General features: G+C 38.8%; 1 protein-coding gene and 1 long non-coding RNA gene across 6 annotated transcripts in view; one reads left to right on the top strand and one right to left on the bottom strand.

Moving 5' to 3' along the window:
• Nucleotides 1–27,051, bottom strand: part of LOC106872319 (uncharacterized) — a 65,898-nt gene that overhangs the window by 10,046 nt on the left and 28,801 nt on the right. For 2 of the 4 annotated variants that reach the window (XM_089362927.1, XM_089362926.1), the window contains exons 2-10: nt 18,484–18,556; nt 16,040–16,187; nt 12,970–13,047; nt 9,484–11,281; nt 8,138–8,202; nt 6,675–7,279; nt 5,332–5,431; nt 3,913–4,501; nt 3,023–3,182 (exon numbers count right to left, since the gene is read on the bottom strand). In XM_089362927.1, coding sequence (XP_089219053.1) covers nt 3,023–3,182; nt 3,913–4,501; nt 5,332–5,431; nt 6,675–7,279; nt 8,138–8,202; nt 9,484–11,281; nt 12,970–13,047; nt 16,040–16,187; nt 18,484–18,549 — 3,609 coding nt within the window. In that variant the 5' untranslated portion in view covers nt 18,550–18,556. Of the gene's footprint in view, nt 1–3,022; nt 3,183–3,912; nt 4,502–5,331; nt 5,432–6,674; nt 7,280–8,137; nt 8,203–9,483; nt 11,282–12,969; nt 13,139–16,039; nt 16,188–18,483; nt 18,557–27,051 lie in introns of those variants that run through there. The other 2 variants (XM_089362929.1, XM_089362928.1) reach the window with 2 other exon arrangements.
• LOC149132725 (uncharacterized) lies at nt 8–26,131 on the top strand. 2 transcript variants are annotated; one of them, XR_016244349.1, is made up of 2 exons: nt 8–239; nt 21,807–26,131. It is a non-coding gene; the product is annotated as an uncharacterized LOC149132725 (long non-coding RNA). The 2 variants fall into 2 exon arrangements; XR_016244348.1 differs by lacking the exon at nt 8–239 and adding an exon at nt 20,367–20,694.

Here is a 27,051-nt window from a genome sequence, read left to right as displayed (position 1 = left end):
ACATACCAATTAGCATGGCAAATCAATTAAACGCACAGCCACCCAGGAAAATTAACCAGTTGGTGTAGAGTGCCAGTCCATGCATGTTACTGCTAGATCTTAGATGTACTGAGCCTCGAAGCAACAAAGAGAAATTATTGTTACTTGCCACAGAAAATATCAAATTATTTTCCCTGTTGAACAGTAACTGAAATGTCTGTGCATTTCACGATTGAAGTCAACATTGAACCAAGAGTCAGGTAAGACAGTGAATTATATTGTTGTACTTCAAAATGCACTTTTTTTCTTTTGAGTCTATAATTATAGGTGTGTCTAATAATACTGGTGTGTAATGGGAAATTTATGCAATAAAAACATTGTATGGCTATTTCGACAAAAAAAAAAAAAAAATTTTGTAGGTGCAGGCAGTGCTGTGTGGTAAGAAGCTTGCTCCACAACCACATAGTTCCAGGTTCAGTCCCACTGCATGGTAACTTAAGCATCTTCTATTGTAACCTTGAGACAACCAAAGCCTTGTAAGTGGATTTGGTAGACAGAAACAGAAAGAAGCCCATTGTGTGTGTGTGTGTGTGTGTTTGGCCCCTATTACTGCTTGACAACTGGTGTTGGTGTGTTTACACCCCTATAACTTAGCAGTTCAGCAAAGAGACCAATAAAATAAGTACCAGTTTAAAGAGAAAACAAATAAAATACAGGGGTTGATTCATCAACTAAAAAAAAATTTCTTCAGTGCCCCAGCATGGCCACAACCTAATGATTGAAGCAAGTAAAAGATAATTTCATGGCCAAATAGAAGACACAGAATGAACTGAGTTTAACTGATAACCCACATGCTGACACTGGTACTCTAGAGTACCTGATCATCACCGTTTTCCTGTCGATTGTTTGCCTTTTAATCACTGTTTATTTACCAAAATCGAAACAGCATCGATTCCCCTCCACCTCATCTGAACAACCGTTTGTATTGTGTGCTTCATTATAGAAGCAGGCATGGCAGTGTGGTTAAGAAGCCTGCTTCCTACCGATGTATTTTTGGATTCAGTCTCACAGCACGGTAACATAGACAAGTAAACAACTTCCACTATAGCTCAGAGCCGACCAAAGCTTTGTCAGAAACTGATAGAAAGCTGTCATACACACACACACACATACATATATACACATTTATTATTCTTATACAAGAATCGTGTTCAGTGGCGGTTGGCTCTGAGAACATACAAAAATAGGACCAAGTACTAATCTTCCGTAGACAGATTGTAATCAATTTGCATTAAGAAACTACTGTATCAATAACCATGCATTGCCCTCTTCAGATTTTCTGTTGCTGCAACAAATATTCAAGTAAACTGAAACGGAGGAGAGAAAAAAAACAAACACAAAAACAAAAACAAAAAGACTTCCCACCCCACTCCACCAATCAGCTTAATTTAAATATCTTTATACATTACCTACCCAAGTGCTTTTTTACTGTATCCTTTCGCATGCCTTACCACAAACAGCATGGAGTTGATTTTTGCTGTTGTCTTCCAGCAAAAGATATTTATAAATTTTGTGTAATACCTTTTCTAAGGCTATTGTTATTAGCTCAGCTTTCTTTAGTTGGTTACCATGTCACAGGTTTACAAGTAAATATTACAATGAAAGCATTTTTTTCCTCTTTTTTTTTGCCTGTTCATGTTATAACCTATTTTTTTTTTACTCTGTTAACCTAAAAGTCATGCATAAACCAATGGCTTTGTTCCTCCTTCACCCAACGAGTATCTCAGCTAACATTACGGAAATTTTCATTTTTCATCTTTGTCACCATTTTTTGCTATAGTACAGCAATTCCTCTCAATTCTGATCCATCTCCAAGACTAACCAACTCAAAAGCACACAAAATGATCAATGTCACACATACAAAAGCTGTTTGTTCATTCACAGTATATCATCATCGTTTAACATCCACTTTCCATGCTAGCATGGGTTGGACGATTTGACTGAGGACTGGCGAACCAGATGGCTACACCAGAGTCCAATCTGATCTGGCAGAGTTTCTACAGCTGGATGCCCTTCCTAACACCAACCACTCCGAGAGTGTAGTGGGTGCTTTTACGTGCCACTTGCACAGGAGCCAGTATATATATATTCTTTTATTTCTTTTAGTCATTTGACCATGACCATGTTGGAGCGCCACCTTAAACCAAACGAATCAACTCTAGCACACATTCTTTGTGAGCCTAGTACTTATTCTATCAGTCTCTTTTGCTAAACCGCTATGTCATGGGGGCATAAACACACCAACATCAGTTGTCAAGTGATGGTGGAGGGACAGACAGACACACAAACACACATATATATATATATACACATACACACACGATAGGCTTCTTTCAGTTTCTGCCAACCAAATCCACTCATAAGGCTTTGGTTGGTCTGAAGCTAGAGTAGAAGATACTTGCCCAAGGTGCCATGCAGTGGGACTGAACTCAGAACCATGTGGTTGGGAAGAAAGCTTCTTACCACACACCATGCCTGAGCCTATATATGTTAACTTTTACTTGTTTTGGTCATTAGACAGTGGCCATGTTGGAGCACTGCCTTGAATAATTTTCAATCAAATCAATTGACCCTAGTATTTATTTCTTTTAAAAGTTTGGTATTTATTCTATCAATCTCTTTTGCTGAACCGCTAAGTTATGGGGATGCAAACGCACCAACACTAATAGTCTCTCTCTCTCTCTCTCTCTCTCTCTCTCTCACACACACACACATGACGGGCTTCTTTTCAGTTTCCATCTGCCAAATTCACTCAAGGCTTTAGTTAGCCCTAAGCTGTTGCTAGCATGGAAAACGGACGTTAAACGATGATGATGATGATTGTATTGTAAGGTAGATACTGCAATATACAGAAATACATTTAATTGGGTGCACCTTAGAAGCAATCTAATAATAAGACCAATTCCATATGCAGCAGGTGTTTTTAACGGCACAGATTCATTGGTAACAGAATAGTATTTAGAGGAACAAGAAGAATACTCACCGATAATGGCGCACCCATTCCTAAAAGACGAGGCAAGAGCAATTCTCGAGTTCGTAAACTATTGGCTGACAGTAAGGAGAAATGGCTCGGATGGTGAAAATGGTGATGAAGATGTTGGTGTAAAGAGGGAGCAACACAGTTTGACATGGGCTCTGTCAGCCTGCAGGGAGAGAAAGAATAATAAATAAAGAGAAACAATAACACTGGAATTAAAAGGGCAGATAATAAAATAGCATATTTAGGTTGTTTGCAGGTTGCATGCTCTGTTCTCCTTGCACTAACTATTTACAAGCACCCTTACAATGTGGGACAATGAAAGAGCCCCTTCTACAAGATTCACCTTAAGACACAATATTATCCTTGCCTTTCTCACCAACCACAGATATATATATATATATATATATATATATATTTGTTCCACCCATGCTAGCATGAAAGGCAGACATTAAACAATGATGTTGATGATGCTATATATATATATATATATATATATATATATATATATATATATTTATTGATAGGAAGGACAACAAAAGAAAGATTTTCACAGGAATTTTCAATGGCCGGATAACTGAAGAGATGTTGGCGTCGGTTCCCACCCCGGCATCCGAAACTTGGAGTTTTATCGAGGCTACCGAATAAGTGTCACATATTTTTACAGATATATATATATATATATATATATATATATATATATGTATATATATATATATATATATATATATATATATATATATATATATATATATAAATGAGCAAAAGATTTAGTAACTGGGTTATGTAGTCAAATTCTGCTTTTCAATAATAGAAAGTTACAAAAAATAAAAAAAATAAAAAAGCGAGTGCTTTATTTAAAGGAAATCCAAATAAAAAAGAAGGTGCAAACTTACAAAAGAGCTGGCATATCGACAGGTCTGCGCGAATGTCCAGAGGAAGAAGCGGAAGATGAGGTTGACCTCTCGTTAAGGCTTCTGAGATAGCTGTTGAAGGTACTACTTTGACGAGTGTAGGAATCGTCCTCCTCTCCGCTGCCGTCGACTGCTTCGTTGGAGGAGACCGACAGCGAAGACGATGCGTTGTGGATGGCATGGGGACCAACAGCCGTTGAGGCAGTCGTATTAGTGCAGCTGCTGTTACCAGCAGAGTTGTTGCTGTCGGAATAGTTAGTCTCTGCGATAGCTAAGAGCACAGCGGTGGAGAACCTCATGTCCCGCATGTCTGGCAAGGGACCCGGAGTGTGGGGCGGGGGAGGCGGCGGCGGCGCCAACGTACTTTGGGCCGATGCTTGCTGTGGAGGCGGCGGGGGCGGGGGAGGCGGAGGGGGAGGCGGAGGCGGCGGAGGAGGAGGCAGAGGGGGTAGATGGAGGGAGTGTGGTATCGACACGAGAGCCGAGTGGTAATGGTGATGGTGAATGTGAGCAGGTGGCGGTCGGGAACGGTAAGGATTGTGATACATATGGCTGTTGTGGGCACACATACCTGGAAAGGAGGGGAAAAAGAGAGAGAATAAGTGAAATTCGTTAAATAATAAGGTGAAATGAAAAAAGTTAACGAGAACAACAATAATAAAAATTAAGACATATTTAAAATAAAAACAAATAACAGTTGTATAAACAATAAGATGCGTAAAAAGCATTGTAAAGTGGTTGGTGCTATGAAGGGCATCCAGTTGTAGAGGTTATGGTAAAAGAGACAATTGGAGGCTGGTGCAGCCCCTCCAGCTTGCTGGCTCCTGTTGGACAATCCAACCCCTTCCAGCATGGAAAATGGATAATAAATGATGATGATGACAACATGTATTATTGTAATGAATAAATAAAGAATTTTAAAGATTATTTGCCAACATAACATGGCAGTCAATGAGAAACAGGAACTAACTTGAATTAAACCAACGGGGGGGGGGGGGGGGGGCAACTAAACAGTCATACATATACATAGACACATACATATTCAGATAGACACATGGATGCACACACACACATACAGATATATATTCAGATAGACACATGGACACACACACATATAGACACATGGACACAGGCACACACACACATACAGACAGACATTCAGATCGACACGTGGACACACACACAGACAGAAATATATTCAGATAGACACATGGACACACACACACACACACACACACACACAGACATATATGTATTCAGATAGATACACACATACTCAGACAGACAGATATTCAGATAGACACACACACACATACAAACAGATATATATTCAGATAGAAACAACACACAGATGGCTATATATATTCAGACAGACACATAGACTGGCAAACAGATACTTACAGCCATGTGTATATGCACTTGAGTGAATGTGAGCTTGTGGTGGAACAGAAGACTGTGGAATGTTGTCATGGAACATACATCTCCTCATAGTGTCTGGTTGCTGCAGATGAAAACACATGCAAATTTATATTAATTTATATTGACACAATGTTTAGATTTAATTATTATAAGGTCTCATGTTAAAGTGCATGGTTTAGTTGGTTAGGCGTGTCATACTCACAAATTGCTAAATCATGGGTTCAATTCCCAGACCAGGAGGCATGTTGTGTTCTCAAGCAAAACACTTTATTTTACATTGTTCCAGTTCACCCAGCTGTAAATGAGTAACCCAGTGATGGAATAACCTTCCAATCAAGAGGCATGTTGGCTTGCTTGCATTCCTGCCCCCTTCCAGAAGGATTTACAGACTGGGTAATATAAAATGTTTTGCCAACTTAACCCTTTCGATACCATATTTCTGTTGAAATACACCGACTGTTTCAATTGATTTAGATAATTTTAAAACAGGAAGTTTGTATCATAGTGTTGTGGAAGGATTCCAACCACCCCCATGTGCGCAGGCTACTAACCCCAAGATTCTGAGTTCGATTCCAGGCAGTGACCTTAATAATAATAACAATAATAATATAAAAAAAAAATACCTTAGGAATGAGAACCCAGGTTCGAAATTTCCCCAAGACACCTGATGAAGGCTGGAGGGTATATCAGCTGAAACGTTGTGTTATCAACAAACAAAATGAGGACAAATATCCATCAAATGTAAATAATGTACATAATTCCTCATCTCTTAAATATAGAACAACACTATTTCAGTTAATTAATGGGTTATAATTTAGCCAGAAAGCCAACAATTACTGGGAGAAGAGGGTTAGTTGGTACCTCCAGCCATTGTGTTTAACTAGCATTTTATTTTATCAATCTTGAAAGGATAAAAAGAAAAGCCAAGCTTGGCTAGATTTTGAACTTAGAACATAAGTAACTGGCATTCTGTCAGTTACAATGACAAGGGTGACAGCTGACCCAATGGATGGAACAGCCCGCTTGTGAAATTACCGTGCAAGTGGCTGAGTACTCCATAGACACGTATAGCCTTAATGTAGTTCTCAGGGAGATTCAGTGTGACAAGAGTGTGACAAAGGTTGGCCCTTTGAAAGACAGGTAAAACCTCATTTTTGCCAGTTGAGCCGACTGGAGCAACATGAAATGAAGGGTCTTGCTCAAGGGCATATTGTGTCCCCAGGAACCGAATTCATGGCCTAACGATTGAGAGCTGAGCCAAGCGCCTTTGCAATGTAAAAAACTGCAAATTGCATGTAATTAATGAAATCGATAACGTTACTCACCCATCCATTGACTGGTATACAGCTGTACGTATGGTCTGAGCATGACTGACGGTTCGTAAAATAGCAAGGTGATGAAAAGGTTGGTATGGGCATCAGGTGAGCAGGTAACGGTTGTAGAGATTGCTGGTGTTGATGATGCTGGTGCTGGTGTTGGTGCTGGTGTTGGCGTTGATGCTGGTGGTGCTGGTGATGCTGAGATTGGTGGTGTTGGTGTTGATGCTGGTGGTGGTGCTGAGACTGATGTTGGTGTTGGTGGTGGTGCTGGTGTTGGTGTTGGTGCTGGTGTTGGTGTGGCGGCTGCGGGGACACGGCCGATGCCATTGTGGGTGTGTGGTAATGGTGTTGGTGTCGGTGATGTCCAGAGCTGGTCGGCAACGGACTGTAACCAGACAGCATGCACGACGGCATGTTGTGCGAGGAAGATTGCCCCGCGGAAGGCGACGTGGTCATCCGCGGGGCCGAAGCAGCTGCTGCTGCTGATGCAGACGAGGAAATGACCGTAGAAAACACTGGCCAGGCCGAAGAACTGGTTGTCGATGTTGTAAGAGAGGTAGGTACAGTTGAAGGTTGCTGGCACAGCATCGCACAAGACCTTAAAAGGGGTTCTGAAACAAAATTTAAAAAAAACAAACAGATTTTAACATTACAAAGCTATGAAATACACAGACGAGGAGATTTCTTTTAATAAATAAAGGCGCAGGAGTAGCTGTGTGGTAAGTAGCTTGCTTGCTGGTGTGTTTACGTCCCCGTAAATTAGCGGTTCGGCAAAAAGAGACTGATAGAATAAGTACTAGGCTTACAAAGAATAAGTCCTGGGGTCGATTTACTCGACTAAAAGCGGTGCCCTAGCATGGCCGCAGTCGAATGACTGAAACAAGTAAAAGAGTTAAGAGTAAACAATCAGTCAATGACAAATGCAGTCAACCGCTTGGTTTTCTTTTCTTTGGCAATGGCTACATGGTTAAGAAGCTGCTAACCAAGTAGTTTGGGGTTCAGTCCCACTGTGCAACATCTTGGGCAAAGCATCTACTACCACTACTACTACTACTACTACGACTACAGCCCGAAGGCTAACTTTAATTTTGTAAGTAAATTTGGTAGATGGAAACTGAAAGAAGCCTATCTCAGGAATTTTTTGCAAAAGCCATAAGACCCTCGGAACCCACATTGAAGAATGCTACTGCTCTAGAGCAAGCAAGACTATGCACCCTACACAAGGGTAAAATATCCTGACTTTATGGCTGAGTCATAAATGATGGCTATATTAATCATAGCTTTTCTCTATATTTCTAGAGTTTGGATTAAAAAGAAAGTGTAGACATGCTTAAAGTATGCAGTTAATTCCGTTAGACTACTCTTGTATTTTACAGCAACGTGGCACGTGAATTTGGTCGGTGTTAATTAGGACAAGGATCAATTAATACAAAGTTAATTTGAGAAAGCTGAGAAATGTTTTATGTTACCATCATCGGATTCTGTAAGGTCAACGACGACTGTGGTCCTGCCATCAGCTCCATTTGGAGGACGTCTGCAAAGCAAGAGAATAAAAAAATTCAGAGAGATTAAAAGGAGAATAGAGGCCAGGAGAAAGGAGAGAGATAGCAAAAAAAAAAAAGAGAGATCGATTAAAAGAGAAAGAGGGAGAATGTTTACTGGCGACAGTTAACTCTTTATGGAACTGCCATTGAATTACCTCCCTTTAATACGTCTGCCTCACCCAGTTTTCTTTTTTAAACAGGAAAGCTGTGTGGGTGTTTGTGATGCTCATTGTTTTAATGTTCACTTCTCCCATGTTTACATGAACCAGACGTAATTTGGCTGAAGTAGATTTTCTACAAGAGGGTTACCCTTCCTGTTCCCAGCCCTTAACTATTTCCAAGCAAGGTAATATTTCATCCTGGCCAGACATCTTTTCCCTGAGTTTGTAAATGAAGGACACCACTTCTATGCTGACAATACTCATTTACAGCTATTTAAGCAATGTCAACACAAGGAAGCACAAACGGGCGCATGTGCACCCTCAACCCCCGCCAATACTATATCTGCCAGCCAACAAATTACCTTGTAAGTAAAATTGGTAAATGGAAACTAAAAAAGCATGCTGTGCGTTTTACACAATAGGCTTCTTTTGGTTTCTATTTACCAAATCCACTCACAAGGATTTGGTCAGCACAGGACTACAGTAGAAAACACTTGTTTAAAGTGTCACACAGTGGGACCGAACCCAAAACCATGTGGCTGAGAAGTAAACTTCTTAACCATATATGAAATATCAAAACACAAAAACTTCCATCTGGAAGAATTTATTATATATAACTGACAAAGGAGTATACTCTTTATGTTGCATGTCTCGTTTATCAATTTTTTTATCGTTGTTCGAAAAAAGTTCGTTTTCTGTTTTCGTTTTTAAAATAGGAAATCTATACCACAGGACCAAGGACAGTTTCAGGCAGGTTGGCATCATAAAGGCTAAACAGAGCACAAAACATGAAATTACCAAACATACTCAGGAGGCAGAGATAATTTTCATAATCCAGGAAGATTTATTCTATGATATTTTATATACCTGTATATATATATATATATATATATATATATATATATATATCTATGTTGTTCAATGAGGTCATGAGGCCAAACATCCCTGAAAGTTTCATCCGAATTCATCCTGCGGTTCTTGAGATATCTTATCCACAGACAAACAAACAAATGAACACAACTGAAAACAGTACCTTTGCCAAGGTGGAGGTAATAAATGAAGAGGGGAGGGAAAAGAGAAAAAGAAAATGACACCGGATGGAATACTTACCTGCTGTTGAGTGTTTCTACTTTGACAACTTCAATATCACTGTCGTCAGAATCCGAAGAGAGTTGCACGTCGGGTATAACAGGAAATGGCTCCTGCCAGTCACCGTGCGTACTTGACAGTGATGACAATCTCGAAGATGACGATGAGGATGATGAAGACGATGACGACGAAGATGAGGATGACGTAGAAGGGGAAGAGGAAGAGGATGATAAAGGCGACTGCGACTGACCGTCACCGTTTTGCGTGCTGCCACTGGTCTCGTCTCCCGTGGAGTTGTCAGTGTTAGAACTAACACTGCTTTCTCCGGTTGTGTTGTTGATGTTTGTGGCCACGGTCAAGAGTTTCGAGAGTAAACTTCCAGAGGTCTGACTTAGACTGCTGCCACAGCTACTAGAGTTACTCAACTCGGATTGAGGGTCGTTCCTCTGGTCACAGTCGATTGGTTCTGTCGTGTTGTCGGTTCTGCTGTGCTGGATGCAAGAACCACGGGTTGCATCGCTCCTGGGTGTTATGCACAGTTCGCAGTCGACGTAGGCGCTACTGCAGTTGTCAGTACTGCTGCCTGCAGCAAATTGACCACTGCTAGCATTTAGAGAGGTCGGGATGGTGGTGTGGCCAGTGCAACTATGGCCCGTCTCTTGGTTAGCATTACGTGTTCCAACACGACATGGCTTGGGTGAGCAAACAGAGGTCAACTGGTTTTCGACACTGGCTAAACATTCACTGTTGCTGTTGCTGCTACTGTTGTACCTTCTTGTTGGTGGAGGATGTGCGACTAACTGTTCATTAGAGGTTTCACCCGTGTTTCCACCACAACAAGAAAGGAGATTTATACCGTCATTACCACCACTATTACTACCACCAACGCTACTACTACTACTACTACTACTACTACTGCTGCTGCTGCTGTGCGCAGAAGGACTGTGGTTGGTGGAATGACTGCGAGAAGCCATTCGGCTGGCACTTGAGTTTAAATCAACATGAGAACCAGTTGGTAAATTTAGTACATCAATATCAGAAGCCGAGCTGCTGCTGCTGCTGCTGTTGCTGTTTCTACGCTCACGCGGTCTTAGATCTGAACCTGTACACAGTGAATTGGCGCCGTGTACATGCTGGCGCTTGAAACAATGGTTATGGTGCAACGATGTGAAGTCCTTGTCCTCCCCCGTCGACTTGGAGACGACCGAAGAAGACTGGTGATGGTGGTGGTGTCGATGCGGGTGATGATGGTGATGATGATGGTGATGACGGCGGTGATGATGGTGATTGCTGGATGCACTGTTGCTGCTGCCACTTGCACCGGCATTCGACCATGTGTTGGGGTAAGGAGAGTCTGCACGGAGCAGAGTGCAGCGGAAACGTGACCTACTAGAGCTGGGACGAGGTAGATTAAAAAGGGTATAAGGATTTAACGAGTCCATTATATTATTAGAGTGTCCAGAAGAAGTAGCTCCTCGTCTACCAATTCCATTTGAACTGCTGCTCGCACGCGATCGGGATATTCCAGTCACGTGGTCTGAGGTTTCGGCAGGCTCATCCATACTAGAATTATATTCCAAAGCAGAACTAATGCTGGTCTGTGACCAGCTGCAAGGAGATTCTTTCTGCTCTTCAGATGCCAGCGACGAGTTATTACAATAGGGGTCATCCTGAGCTAAGTTTGATAAGTGGTCCATATAGTGGCGAAAATTCTTGGCCAGGTCACCGAGCAATCTTAGTTGACCCTCATTGCTATTGCTGTTAATGTTGCGAAATTGGGAAAAGTAACCAAAGTGATCGGAATCCAAAAGAACAGACTCTGGAAACAAATAAAAAAACGGAAAGCATTAGTAAAAGAGGTGCACATGAATTTTGCAAAAACACACACAAACCCCCCACAAATATTGTGTTTAGAATAATTAGTTTAAAAGATTTGATTCTCAATGAATATGGCCATAATGAACTTATCTAATGTCCTTCTGGCATAGTATCTGTCTACTACCTACATATGTACATACGTATGTTTGATGTTGTCTGTTAGGCAAAAAACAGTATTCAAAACCATAGAAGAAATTAATTTTGGTCGAGTCAGATCTTTTGCAACTCTGCCCAGGATCTTTGGTTACAACTTGTGTGCAAACCCTGTGCACACACAGGTGAAACTCGGAGAACAAGAGACTGACTTGGTCAAAATAAAATCCAATAATATATATTCTTCATTCGTTTTATATCCATTTTCCCAGGCTAGCATGGTTTGCACAAACATATTATTGAGGAATCGTTTTACAGTCAGATGCTTTTCCTGTCACTAACCCTTCTTTTTCAAGTAAAGGAGCTCTTACATCACATATTTTTTAAAGGTGTGAAGCTAGCAGGTAATTTATTGGTGCAAGAAGTGACAATAATGTCACTTGTAGTTCACAATGTTCATAGAGCTCAAATGTAAACAAACACTAACACACACAATGGACTTCTTTCAGTTTCCATTGACCAAATTCACTCCCAAAGGTTTTGGAAGGTCTGGGACTATAGTAGAAGACTCAACTGATGTGCAGTGACAGTGAACTCAAGATATGAAGTTGGGAAGCAAACTTCCAAACCACACAGCCATACCTGTGCTTTATAGTTAGCTGCCTGTCTATCCATCCAGTTACGTCTGTCTTTGACTGTCTAAGTATCCATCTATAACTATCTATCTATCCATCCATGAGTATCTACCTATACATTTATCTATCTATCTATCCATCTATTAACCTACCTGTCTATCTAAGCATCCACCTATCAGTCCGCCTGCCCGCCCGTCCATCCATCTATGTACCAACTTATCTATTTCATGAGTGTGTATGAATGTATGTCCAAGTGCGTGTCACTGTTTCAATCCCATGTCTTCACACAAAAATGTTTGAATGAAAACAGTGACAGTCCCTTCTTTAAGTCTCCATCTACGGAATCCATTTACCCAAGGAAGTAATAGTTGTGTATATGCACACATATTTATAAATGTATACACACACAATCATATTTACTTGAACACAATGGAATCTTAGAAATAATAGGACCTCCAATTTTTGGTATCTAAGATCGGTAATATTTGTTAACCTTTCGTCTGATTTTACACTAAAGTATATTGTTACTCTCCCTGATTTTGACACTATTGCTTTGTATCAAATTCCTCTTACTATAAATATGACACACACACTCATGTATTTATATATACTTATGCATGTATATACACATACATGTATACCTATTTACACATACATATATCCAAACATATATATCTATATATATACAGACATATATACATATATCCAAACATACATACACACACACACACACACACACACACACACACACAGACATATATATATATATATACACATACATATTCATGTATAAATAAATATAAAGTAAATCACAGTGAGACGTTGTCTTAGGACAAAGCTCCAAAGAATAAACGAGAGTGGAGTGTTCAGGAGAGTATGGGCAGAGTTGAGTGTAGCTTACCAGAAGTGGCACCATTGGCACTGTTTTCAACTGATACAACATCAATATCTTCTTCTGTGGAATGCCACATATCAGAACCTGAAGAAAGCACAGAAAAGAGGTTAGCTGAGGATACAATCAATGATGATGGATATGGATACGTGCAGGCGTGCATCCATGTGGTTAAGAAGTTCATTATGCAGTCACATGGTTTAGGGTTCAATCCTACAGTGGAGCACCTTGGGCAAGTGTCTACCATAGTATTGGCTGACTAATGTCTTGTTAGTAAGTTTGGTTGATGGGAAATGCAAGAAGCTCAAAATGTGTGTGTGTGTGTGTGTGTGTGTGTGTGTATGTGTGTGTGTTAACATTTGTTTTTATGTTCAGTTATAATAAAAACAATTTGACATTAATTCAATGGGTTACTCCTTCGTACAAATTCATTATATTCTTAAACAAGAATATCATTGACAGTGACCTCAAAGTTTCGGCCATATGTTTAAAGCATCATTTCCAACGTTGTTTTATCATCCACTTTTCCATGCTTGCAAGAAAGAGTCAGGTGAGACTTCCTTGAGCTAGAATTTCCTATGATATGATGCCCTTCCTAGTCACAACTGCCGCCTGTTTCCAAGCAAAGTGATAATGAAACAAAGCAGTAAATTTCAACAGGAATATGGTAACAAAAGGGTTAACCTTTTAGCATTTAGACCAGCCCTATCAGGCCCAAATATTCTACCCTGCTTTGTGTTTAAACTGGCCAGATCATGCCTCTCACAACTACCCTGCAATGTCATTGTAAAAGTACACAAATACATCATCGAAATCTCAAAGCCACAAGATAATGTATGATTAACTTAAAACGTGAATAAATAAGCTACATATTTCACAGACTAATCTGGATGCTAAAAGGTTAACATGATCTGAATTAAAAGCTTCCATCAAAATTTCAAATTATTTAACTAAATTCTTCATTATTTTCAAAATTAATTGAAACAAAGATAGTGAATTTTCATCGAAATATGTTAAAAAATAAAAAAAGAAAAAAGAAAAAGGGGGTTAATTACACAGAAAAGAATCTATGTGGAAGAGCTATTCTCAACAACGTTAGTGAACTGAATGAAGTTGCCACCGAAATGATAAATAATTGAAGATTTAATTTCATCCAAATTAACCCTTTCATGAACATATTTTAAATGGAATATACAGTGTATGTGCTTGTATTGATTTTTAAAAATGCAGAATTTGATTGCATTCAGTAAAAACAAACTTTTTTCTTTATTTATTTTATTATATCTAGCTAATGTTTAGAACATGACAAAATATTGTTGCATAAAATTAATGATGCAAAGTTTCTTAATTTAAATATGAACAGTTTTAAAAGAATCCAGTAGTTTTCTGTGTAATTATCAGAGGTGGGATCAGTAAAAGAGGCAGTTTTGTATCAAAGAATTAGAGGAAGTTCCATTGGAGTTAGTGCCAAAAAAGTTGAACTTCAACAAGACATGAACAGCAGACACTATTTGCTGCTGAAGTCATAGATCATTGACGAAAGGAGGAAACTAAAAAGAAAAAGAGAGAGAGAGAGAGAGAGAGAGAGAGAGAGAGAGAGAGAGAGAGAGAGAGGGGGAAGACAAAACGAGTTTTCTTTTGGTTGATGGGTTTGTATAGTTAAATAATATAAAAGGTTTCATTTTATGTATAATTAATTAATTCTTAGGTACAAAGAAAATTGATGATGATAAGAAGGGTGAATGCTCTAACGAATTAAGAGAAGAAATAAAGGATAGGAAAATGGGAAGAAAAAAACTAAGGGAGTGCATGTTGTGAAGTGGAAAGGGGGGGGAGGGAGAGAGAGAGAGAGAGCGTGTGTGTGTGTGTGTGTGTGTGTGTGTGTGCGTGCACATGCATTGGCGAGAGAGAAGGGAAGAGGGTATTGTGTGCCTGTGTGTGTGTGTGTGTGTGTGTGTGTGTGTGTGTGTGTGTGTGTATACAAAATGAATGAGAGAAAGAAATGAACAGAAAATACAAAGGAGAAGTAAAAAAAAAGAAAAAAATGAAAGAAAACAAGCGAAAGAACAAAAACATGAAAAGGAAATTGAAAGAAAGAAACATGGTAGAAAAGGAAGACGCCATCACCACCACCACAATCCTCATGAAGGTGGTGGTGGTGGCGGCGGCGGTGGTGTCTATGTAGCACTTCTACCTCACAACCACTAAACATTGGTCAACCCATTGTTTGAATGTACGGGGTGGTGGAGAGGGCGAGAAAGTCATGGTTGAGTGAACAACAAAAAAAAAACAACAAAAACAACCAGTGTTGTTGGATTTTGAACCAAAAATGGAACTGCTGTCTCTCTCTCTCTCTCTCTCCACTAACTCATGCCACTTCCACTCTCTCCCCCGTATACACGGGCACAAATAAACACGCGCATACACAAACAAAAATTAAACACGTGCATATGCACATGCATGCTAACACACATGTATGTAGACAAACATGCACACACGCCTGCATGCAGATACACACACACACACACACGCATGCATATAGACACACACACAAGTACACAGATGCACAAACACACATACACAAATATACACATGCACAAGCACACACAAACTGAAATACACACATGCACACAAACACACACATAAACAGACACACACAAATATACACATGTACAAGCACACATGCAAACTCAAATACACACTAACACACACAAGTACACACACACACAAATATACACATGCACATAAACAGACACAAATATACACATGCACACACACGCAAACTCAAATACACACATGCACACAAACAAATTTACACATGCACAGACACACACAAACATACACAAACACATACATACACAAACAGACACACAACACACACACATGCATCCAAACATCTGTGTGAAAGACATGAGGATGAGGGCGAATTAATTAAATAGACAAAAAAAACAACAAACAAAACAAAACAATCACCAAAAAGTCACAGAAACAGAGCAGCAGCAGCAGCAACAACAAAAAAAAAAAAGAAAAAGAAAAAATGGAAAAAGAGAAAAGGTAATGCAATGAATGAGTCACCCACCTAAAGTCTGTTCTACAACAGCCTCTGCCCGGGCATTGAGTTCCGCTTCAAATACTTTGTCAGCTGTCACAACTATTTCAGGGTTGTCTCTTTGAGGTAAAACATCAAGACTTTCAGCATCATCTACGATTATTTCATCATCATCATCCTACAGAGTAAGACAGAGAGAGAGAGAGGTGGAGAGAGAGAGAGAGAGAGAGAGAGAGAGAGAGAGAGAGAGAGGGAGGGAGAGAGAGAGAGAGAAAGAAAGAAGGAAAGAAAGCGATTAGAAAAGATATGACATTACATGTAAATGTTAGATGTGTGTGTGAAAGAGTGTTCATGTGTGTGTGTGTGTGTGTGTGAGAAAGAGGAAGAGAGGGAGAGAGTAAGTGTCCTTGTGTCCATGTATGTGTGTGAGAGAGAGACAGAGGAAAGAGACAAAAAGAGAAGGGAGAGAATAAGAGGAGAGAGAGAGTGAGAAGGGAGAGAGAGAGAGAGAGAGAGAGAGAAAGAGAGAGAGAGAGAGAGAAAGATAGAGAGAGAGAGAGAAAGAGTGAGAGAGTGAGAGAGAGAGAGAGAGAGACATGTGCAAGAGAAATAGAGAGTGAGAAAAAGAAAGTGAAATGTAGACTGGAATTCAAAGGATGAGAATGATATAAAGACAAAAAAACAAAACAAAAATGACGAAAAAAAAAAAAAAAATAAATGATTGAAAAAAAGACATTCACACACACACACAGAACAAAGAGAGAGAGAGAGAGAGAGAGAGAGAGAGACTGAGAAGCTTAACACTCAGTTTTACATGCTCGTTTCAGTACAACTGCAGATTGCAAAACTTGGAACATTCACATATTGTCTGCAGAGAAAGAAAGAGGGAGAGAGAGATAGAGATAGGGGGTGGGGGTGGAGGAGAGATTCCCTGAGTATTAAACTTGTTAACCTCTGGCCCTCTCCCATCACCCCCCCCCCCATACTCTATACACGTAAAACTCAGAGTGTCAACCAAGAGGCAGGTAATATACAAAGCTAGAGGCACAGTCATAAGATGAATGTCGTGTGTGTGTGTGTGTGTGTGTGTGTGTGTGATGTGTGACTTTTTATCTTTCACTCGTTTCAGTCATTTAGACTGTGGCCATGCTGGGGCACCGCCTTCAAGAAATTTCAGTCGAATGAATCAACCCCAGTACTTATTCGATTAAAGCCCGGCATTTATTCTATTAGTTTCTTTTGCTGAATCACTAAGTTATGAGGACATAAACAAACCAACACCAGCTGTCAAATGGAGGTGGGGGGGGGGACAAAAAGAGCTCTGGGGTCAATTCAATTGACTAAATATTCTTCAAGCATGACCGCTGTCTAATGACTGAGTCAAGTAAAGAGATAATGAAAGATAAATTACTACCACCAACAAGTTGATATGGAATAGTCATGGATGGAGTGTCCTTGATGAAAGATTTTATTCTTCTTCAACATTGTTGACCTGGGTTTAAACAGCAAAACTGAAGTGTAAGGTGGAATGAAAAACAAGCTTGGATATATATAAATGGCTGTTGTTTCTAGCAGGTCAAGTGACCACATAGAGGCTTCTTTGAACCCTATAAGCTGAATAAGTGATATTTGGAGATGACCGACTAAGAAACAGAAAGACAAGACAGAACAACCTATGTCTTTAATATGAGCTAAACACCAAAGTACAACTTGTATTATAATATACAAAAGAATTTAAAGTTTTACCTTTGAAAGGTCAAAAGGTGGGTAACAAAAGAGTTGTAAGCTAATTGAATTGACTCAGGTACATCTTCTGTACAGTTGCTTGATCTGTTGGAATTAATAGTTCAACCTGCCAACCCGTTTGATATCAACCTGCCTGCAAACTACCCCAGCAGTTCTATAATACAAACTTTTGGTTTTCAAGAGTGATTTAGGTGCAGGCGTGGTTGTGTGTTTAAGAAGCTTGCTTGCTAACCATGTGATTTGAGGGTCAGTCCCACTGTCTGGCACCTTGGGCAAGTGTCTCCGACAACAGCCCAAGGTGGTAGTATCTCACCTAAATATTCTACCTGTTTGGTCTATCATAACTTATTCTAAAAATAATCACATCATTCAATCATGCACGGTTAATTTAAAACAACCATCATCATCATTTAACATTTGTTTTCCATTTTGGCATGGATTGGATAATTCGAGAGGAGTTGGTCAGCTCAAGAGCTGCTCGGGTGCCATGTCAGTTTTGGCATGGTTTCTATGGCTGGATGTCACATCATAAAATGGAAAAGCAAATGACTGCATTAGCTAAGGTAGCCCTGGATATGAAATGAAACGATGGGATTGGCACAGCTGGAATATCTGACATTGTTTAACCCAAGGTCAAACTGACCAGGTCGGGGATGGGGGGGGGGGGGGGTGAACAACAGATAATCCAAAACGTATAAAGCAGTATTCCATAAGAAAATTTAACGAACCTTGCGCTCTACTAATTGCCATGGTGATTCTCTCCCACTGGAAACTGAATGCATTTCTTCATCCATTTGTAATCTGAAGAAACAGAATAAAATAAAGATTCAGTTAAATTAATTTAAAAAATGATCAACATTAATTAGTGGCAAACAGGAAAAGAAAGAAGAGAGAAAGAGACTAACTTTATAATCTTTGTACTTTAACTTAGTGTTGTTGTTTAACCCTGAGTCAGCCTTGACTGAGCACACTGATCAAAGTGTTCCTGTCACCTGATCTTGTTTAATCCTTTAGCATTCAGATTACTCTCTCAAATAAGGCTGATTCATTCACATCGTTTTGAATTAATCATGCATTATGTCACAGCTACAAGATTTCGATGATGCAATTGTTTATTTTTAGAATGACATTGTAGGGTAGGTGTAAGAGGTCAGATCTGGCCTGTTTTAAAGTGGTCTAAATCAAAACCTTCCATCAAAATCTCAACATCATTTTAATAACGACAAACTTACGAAGGGGTTTGTGTTTTGTCGACCTACCTACTTATTAGGGCTTTGGTTTTAGCTAGGTTGACTCTAAGGCCCTTCGATTCTAGTCCTTGCTTCCACACCTAAAACTCCTCTACTTCTGATAGTGACTCAGCAATTAGGGCAAGGTCATCAGCATAGAGGAGCTCCCAGGGGCATCCCGTCTTGAAATCCTGTGTTATTGCCTGGAGGACTACGATAGATAGGAGGGGGCTGAGGACAGAACCTTGGTGGACCCTTACCTCTACCCGGAATTCTTCACTGTACTCGTTGCCAACCCTCACCTTACTGACAGAGTCCCTGTACATAGCTTCCACAGCTCTCACTAACCATTCATCTATCCCTAGTTTCCTCATTGACCACCAGATAAGGGAGCGGGGGACCCTGTCAAAGGCTTTCTCCATGTCAACAAAAGCCAGGTACAGAGGTTTATCTTTGGCTAGGTATTTCTCCTGAAGCTGTCTTACCAGAAATATAGCATCAGTGGTGTTTTTCCCTGGAACGAACCCAAACTGCATCTCATCTAAGTTGACTCTCTCCCTAATTAGTTGGGCTATGACCCTCTCAGTGACCTTCATTACCTGGTCCAACAACTTATTTGGTATCCGCTGAGAACTTCGCCTTGCAAATTATTTTATTTGCTAATTAAAGGTCAAAACCTGAGATCTGGTTGTAAAACATGGTAAATGCTTTTATTTTTCATTCCCTTCGAAATTGCTCTTAACTGTGGTTTGGACTTTTTGACTGTTCTTTCTAATATGTTAGGCAACCTGTTATGGCTCACCTCTTTGTATTTAAATGTGTGTGTGTGTGTGTGTGTGTGTGTGTGTGTGTGTGTGTGTAAACACACATACATTAGTTTCCGGCTATCAAATCCACTTGTAAGGCTTTGACCAGCCCAGGGCTATAGTAGAAGATACTTACCTAAGGCGTCATGCAATGGAACTGAACCCAGAACAATGAGGTTGGAAAACAAATTTCTTACCACGCAGCCATACCTACGCCTGCCCAACTTTTTTTAAAATACAAATAAGTCACAAAAGAACCAAAAAAATAAAAGATGTTTTAAGGGATTGGAAATAGGAAGTTGTGACGTTTTTGCTTTTCCACGAAAAATCTTCAACATGAGTAAATGGAAACCAAGTCTTAGACAGACCCAGATCATCAGAACAGCTAATTGAATAGAACTGGTGAAGGACTGATGTTTTCAAAGATTAAAAACAGTAGTTATGGAATAAGTAATTGTAGCAGCAGCGACAGCAGTTCTGCTACACTCTTCATTCCTAACATATTTCGTATAGGGGGTTCCTATAAGGTTGTTATCCACCCCTGATTGGAACTCTCCCGTATGACATGCACGCATGCTCAGTGACTTGCTTTAACTTCCGCAGACTAACGACTCACATACTGTACTGACCGGTTAATATGTCTCCGAAGAAATCACGCAAATACTGCTGTATATGCAGCCACTATAGAAGGAAGAATGTAGACGGCAAAGTTATTTCACTACATATATATCCTGCAAACGTAGCTATTCGTCGTATTTGGCTTCAGAGATCGAGACTTGTGAGGAAAGACTTTGTTTACACTGCAAATAGTCAAATGTGTTCCCAGCATTTCGTCAATTTTAATGGACCATCGAAAGATCAACCCTTGCCATCCGTTTTTCCAAACAAAGTATTTAAAATATCAGTAAGTGCATGATCATATACGCAGTTAGTAGATGATTGAAATGTCTCTTTGATTTATCTCCTCATTAACAGATTTTTTTAATATGCTAGACCACTGGTTCTAATTGATTAATATCAATTTCTACCCTTATTAATAAATATATATAAAGTTAATTGCAGAATAAAACCGTTAGGTCATCGACTCAAAAAGCCGTAGCCCACCAATGACCACATATAAGAAGTACACCATAGACCACAAAACCAAATTAGTAAAGGGAAGTCAAAATTTTTATACATAAGAATAAAAAAAATCGATTAAAAATACAATAGAATAATATATATAAATAAATAAACTGCGATTAAAAGTTGATTAAAAATATTAGAGACCGGTACAATTACAGTAGAATAAAAATATATATATATATATATATATATATATAGCAAAAATATAGAGAAAAAAGTAATACATAGGGAGACGTAGCACAACAGTTCATTCGCTGAGGTCAATAAAGGAGTTCAAGATAAATAGTACGAAAGTTCAACTACCTCCCTCATGACAGCAAATTTCGTAGGTAAAATCCAATTTCAGAAACAGGAATACCGAAGCACACGGGACAGAACAACAACAGAACATCCAAAGTGTGGCAAAGTAAAATCCATATTTCACCATTCCGCAGGTAACATCAGTAAAGTCAAACCATAAACATCATTTACAGAGGATTACAAGTATAGGTGGAACACAAACACAGAACACCTATGGCCATTTCGGGGGTATATCACCGTATTTAGGGCACAATAGAGCACTAATTAGTGATAACCCCTTCTTCAGGGTAAAAAAAGACACACAGACATCAACGAACCAGTCAAAAAAAAAAAAAAATCTAATTTTAGTATACCCTTTACAATAGTCAGGCAGGTTTGGTAACTAAAGACTGTTAGGTTTCAAATCCAACGTAAGCCATGATGAAACATAAATAAAAAATAAATACTACCATTGTATCCATATTTTTATTATTATTTTAATATCAATATTTTTGTCTTTTTATTTTAATTTTTGTTTCTATCATTACCATTACTACCATTATTACCACTACTAATACTATTATTTTTGTTCTTATTTCTATTTTTATATAGTTTTAGGAAGGTGGAGGAAAATTTATGATTGCAAAAAGGGATTACCTCGATAAACTTATTCAAGGTTTTCGGCCCAAAAGACCTAAGAATGGAAAGGGATTCCCTAATGCATAATAAGCACTTGCTAATATTAGCCCCCAATTTAGGGTTAATATTAGCAAGTGCTTATTATGCGTGTTGAGCACCAGTTTTTTTTGAGTTGTGTTGTGAATTTGATTGAAGAAAGCGGTTAACGCGGTGAGTTCTCTGATTTGCGTTCTGTTGAAATTGTTTTAAGAACTATTATTGTGTCATGTTTTGAAGGAGCGCGTGTGTGGAAATACGTTGTAGGAATTTGTTGAGGAACTGTTATTATATTGTTGCTTGTTTTGTTGTTGAAAGCCATTGCTGAGGTGGTTTAATATGACTACCAGCTACGCAGCTGCAGCTAGCAGCAGCAGGCCGACCAGTGACATGGGAATGAGAGAGGTGAAGGTGGAAATGGAAAATCTGAAGAAACATTTAAAATATTTGAAGAAGGAGGGAGACTGTTTGCGGGTTGACCCACCCAAAGAAGTGATGGAATTTAGCAGAAAAGAAAATTATTGCATATAAAACTTTAAGAATTGGCTCCAAGAAAATAGAAATTGCGGAGACTGAAATGATTGAGAAGTGTCTGAAGGAAATCACAGAGGAAGTTGTGCTGTTTATGAGAGGAAAGAAATACGGAACGGTGAAGGTGTATTTCAAGACGGAGCAAGGAGCTAAGAAATACTCTACCATGCCTCTGAGTACGGAAGAGTGGGCCCTTTTACCAGTGTATTGCGGTAGAAGGGCAGCGAGAGTGAGGATTGGTAGAGTACCGTTGGAGATAGATATGGAATGGTTGGTGTCAGCGGTAATATATAAATGCAAGGACAAGGTGGATATCATTAAAGTGGAGAGGTCGAGAGAAATCGAATGGTGGGGTTTTGGGGTAGAAATTCTGGCCCACATTACCCTACCGGACCTGCACAACATTGCTGAGGAATTAGTGCTTTCCGATGACACTCGTTTACGGATCGTGGTGGAGGGAAGGCAACCCGTATGCTACAAATGCAGAAGTAGAGGACACATGCAAGCGGTGTGTCCTCGCAGAGAAATAACCGTAGAAGACGACGAAGTAAAAGAAACAGAGGTCTGTGAGGAGGAAATGGTGCTGACCGAACAGGAAGAGGTAGAAGAAAAGCAGAAAGAGACTGAGGAGCATGGAGAAAAAAGCGTATGCGGACTGAATCGCCGCCAAAGTCACCAAAAAGAAAGAAAAGGGGAAAGAAAAAAAAAAGATGATGGAAGATGGAAATGATAGCGAGGAACAGAACGTAACTAAGATTGAAACCCAAGACACAAAGCAGGAAAAACAGTTGACAAGACAGGAGAGGTGGCTAAACTGGTGGACTGTGTTGAGGGAACAGAAGGAAAAGGCAAAGGCGGAAGGAAGGATAATCGGAAAGGTAGATTTAAAAAATATTAGAACAATACTTTTCTACAGTAAGGATTTAGAAACGGAAAAAAACGATAGCCAAGATAAAAGGATTGGTACGACTGAAATTGAACCCGGAACGTTTGATGATGAAACGAAAGCAGTAGTGGTGGAGGAATGGATAGCGACGAAGCTGTGAGAAATGAACAGATTTGATTTCCAACTAAGTGGGTTATATGTGGGCTACAACACTTTGCCAAGCGTCGTAACGGTGGAGGAGCTGAAACCAAACATAATCATGAAAGAATCATAAAAAGAAAAAGAAAAATGAATAAGTACTGTATAAGAAAACTGTTAAATGAAACTGCGAGTTTTGGGGGACTCGTAAGCCATTCCATCATCATATTGTAATTTACTCATTTCATCTCATAATTCGCTTTATGTACCCCACGTTTTGTGTTGTCTGTCCTTGCCTTCGTGCCTGTAATAAAGATTTAAGTGCTTATTATGCACTAGCAGAAATACCCGGCGTTGCTCGGGTTAAAGAGAATAATGAAATCTAAAAACGCCGTCTAGACTACGCATCATCTTTATATATAGAGATGTATATACACACACGCACCCAAACACACGTATATATATATGTATATCAATATAAATATATGAAAGTCAATGAAGTTTCGTAAAAGAAGGTGATCATGTACATACTTTCTTGCTGTTGTGATTATAACACCTCATTGTAAACTATGTTCCTTGTTTTCCCTTGTGGGGCATATACAAATAGGTTTTTTGTTGCTGCCCACTCTTGAGCAGCCAACATACAGTTGTCCATGTGAGAAGCAGGGCTCTTCCAAGAGAAGACCAGCTACAGACAGTGTTTGACCCTGATATTTGTTTATGAACATGGCAAAAGTCACACGAAGGGGGAATTGTAGTCTTCTGAATGTAAAAGGAATGTCTGCTCCTGATGGAGTAAGAGGAATTCTTGGAATAAAGACGTCATCCCCTTTTGCACATCCAGAAAGAATGGTAGCCTCGATAACGTGTGACATCATTTTCTAAATAATGCTCATCTGTTATGTTCGGGTTAAAATTTCATCAACATCAAAAATATATGAATTTTCATGGGAGTTATGGCTGTTATGCAAAGAATATAATTTCCAAATTTCATAAAGATCCATTCAGTACTTTTGACGTAGTTTTGGATAAGAAAACAAATGACTAATGTGTGTGTTTGTGTGCATGTGTATGTGTGTGTGATGGGTGTATATATGTATAGATATCTGTATGCATGTATATATGTATATATGTGTACATATTACATGTACATCTATATATATATATACATATACGTGTACATCTATATGTATACATATACATCTCTCTCTCTCTCTCTCTTTCTCTCTCTGTTTCTCTCTCTCTGAAAGTATCTGTCATTACAGTATCGAAATGGTGTACATATACATGTATATGTATACATATACATCTCTCTCTCTCTCTCTCTTTCTGTCTCTCTCTTTCTCTCTCTGTGAAAGTATCTGTCACTACAGTTTCGAAATGTGATTGTTTCAGTTAGTGGAATAGTTTCATTTTTAAAGTGAAAGTATTTGACATGAGTGTTTTTGTTTCACTTTTGACACGTGATACTTAAATAGTGGAGGAGATATTATGTTGCCGTGTGCTCGAACTTTGCAAGAAGTTAATAATTTTTTTGGACTAAAACACAACTGGAACCCTAAGTAAGGCATGTGTAAAATTTGAATGAAATTGGTTGCGTAGTTCTCGAGTTTTAGGGATTCACACAGACAGACAGACAGACAGACACACATTCTCATTTTTATATATATAGATTAGGGAATCCCTTTCCATTCTAAGGTCTTTTGGGCTGAAAACCTTGAATAAGTTTATCGAGGTAATCCCTTTTTGCAATCATAAATTTTCCTCCACCTTCCTAAAACTATATAAAAATAGAAATAAGAACAAAAATAATAGTATTAGTAGTGGTAATAATGGTAGTAATGGTAATGATAGAAACAAAAATTAAAATAAAAAGACAAAAATATTGATATTAAAATAATAATAAAAATATGGATACAATGGTAGTATTTATTTTTTATTTATGTTTCATCATGGCTTACGTTGGATTTGAAACCTAACAGTCTTTAGTTACCAAACCTGCCTGACTATTGTAAAGGGTATACTAAAAATTAGATTTTTTTTTTTTTTTTGGACTAGTCCCTATTATTTATTTAAGCTTGCTCTCATAATTATAATTTTTTTTTTTGACTGGTGACTTCGTTGATGTCTGTGTGTCTTTTTTTACCCTGAAGAAGAGGTTATCACCAATTTGTGCTCTATTGTGCCCTAAATACGGTGATATACCCCCGAAATGGCCATAGGTGTTCTGTGTTTGTGTTCCACCTATACTTGTAATCCTCTGTAAATGATGTTTATGGTTTGACTTTACTGATGTTACCTGCGGAATGGTGAAATATGGATTTTACTTTGCCACACTTTGGATGTTCTGTTGTTGTTCTGTCCCGTGTGCTTCGGTATTCCTGTTTCTGAAATTGGATTTTACCTACGAAATTTGCTGTCATGAGGGAGGTAGTTGAACTTTCGTACTATTTATCTTGAACTCCTTTATTGACCTCAGCGAATGAACTGTTGTGCTACGTCTCCCTATGTATTACTTTTTTCTCTATATTTTTGCTATATATATATATATATATATATATATATATATTTATTCTACTGTAATTGTACCGGTCTCTAATATTTTTAATCAACTTTTAATCGCAGTTTATTTATTTATATATATTATTCTATTGTATTTTTAATCGATTTTTTTATTCTTATGTATAAAAATTTTGACTTCCCTTTACTAATTTGGTTTTGTGGTCTATGGTGTACTTCTTATATGTGGTCATTGGTGGGCTACGGCTTTTTGAGTCGATGACCTAACGGTTTTATTCTGCAATTAACTTTATATATATTTATTAAAAAGGGTAGAAATTGATATTAATCAATTAGAACCAGTGGTCTAGCATATTAAAAAAATCCGAAGATTAAAATTATATTACATACAAAAATAAGAAGAATGACCAGCAAAAGTGGACTCCTATATGCTAGAAATAGATGCCGATTCGGCATTTATTTCTAGCATATAGGAGTCCACTTTTGCTGGTCATTCCTTTTATTATTGTATATATATGTATGTATGTATGTGTGTATGTGTGTATGTGTGTGTGTGTGTGTGTGTGTGTGTGTGTGTGTGTGTGTGTGTGTGATTAAATAATAAATTTACAGCATTGAATCTAATATTCCTCTAATTATTAGACTTTATAGTGCGACTGTCCCTACCTCTTCTACACCTCATCATGCTCATGGCCAAATCAGTGAATGGTTGCTGAAAGCCGATTGGGATCAGGCAATACTTCACCGAGAGGAGATATAAGCTTCTGCTTATTCCTGTCTGAAGTATCGTCCGATACTTCAGACTTATAGTCCGATGAATTTACTTTGTTGACATTCTTCATCGACAGAATTTTTATACCTTTCAACCTTTCAGTCAAGTCTGCCTTTCTTCCAGTAACATACTGTCCATATAATCTTAAATATTTCTTTAACTCAGGTACAGTAAGTACTTCGATAGCTGAATCATCGAGCTGCTTTATATTCATGATAAGACGTAAAACAATAACAATAGCGTGGATAGTCTGCGGAAGTTTAATTGTCCACATGGAGCGCCGCCTAGCCAAGGTAGATAACCTACTTATAGGAAAGCCCTATACAAACAACAGC

This window comes from Octopus bimaculoides, chromosome 14, assembly GCF_046866305.1.
Source record: "Octopus bimaculoides isolate indiv1 chromosome 14, ASM4686630v1, whole genome shotgun sequence".
Taxonomy (NCBI): domain Eukaryota; kingdom Metazoa; phylum Mollusca; class Cephalopoda; order Octopoda; family Octopodidae; genus Octopus; species Octopus bimaculoides.
Note: the sequence above shows the minus strand (reverse complement) of the source record. Positions and strands in the feature narration are given on the sequence as shown.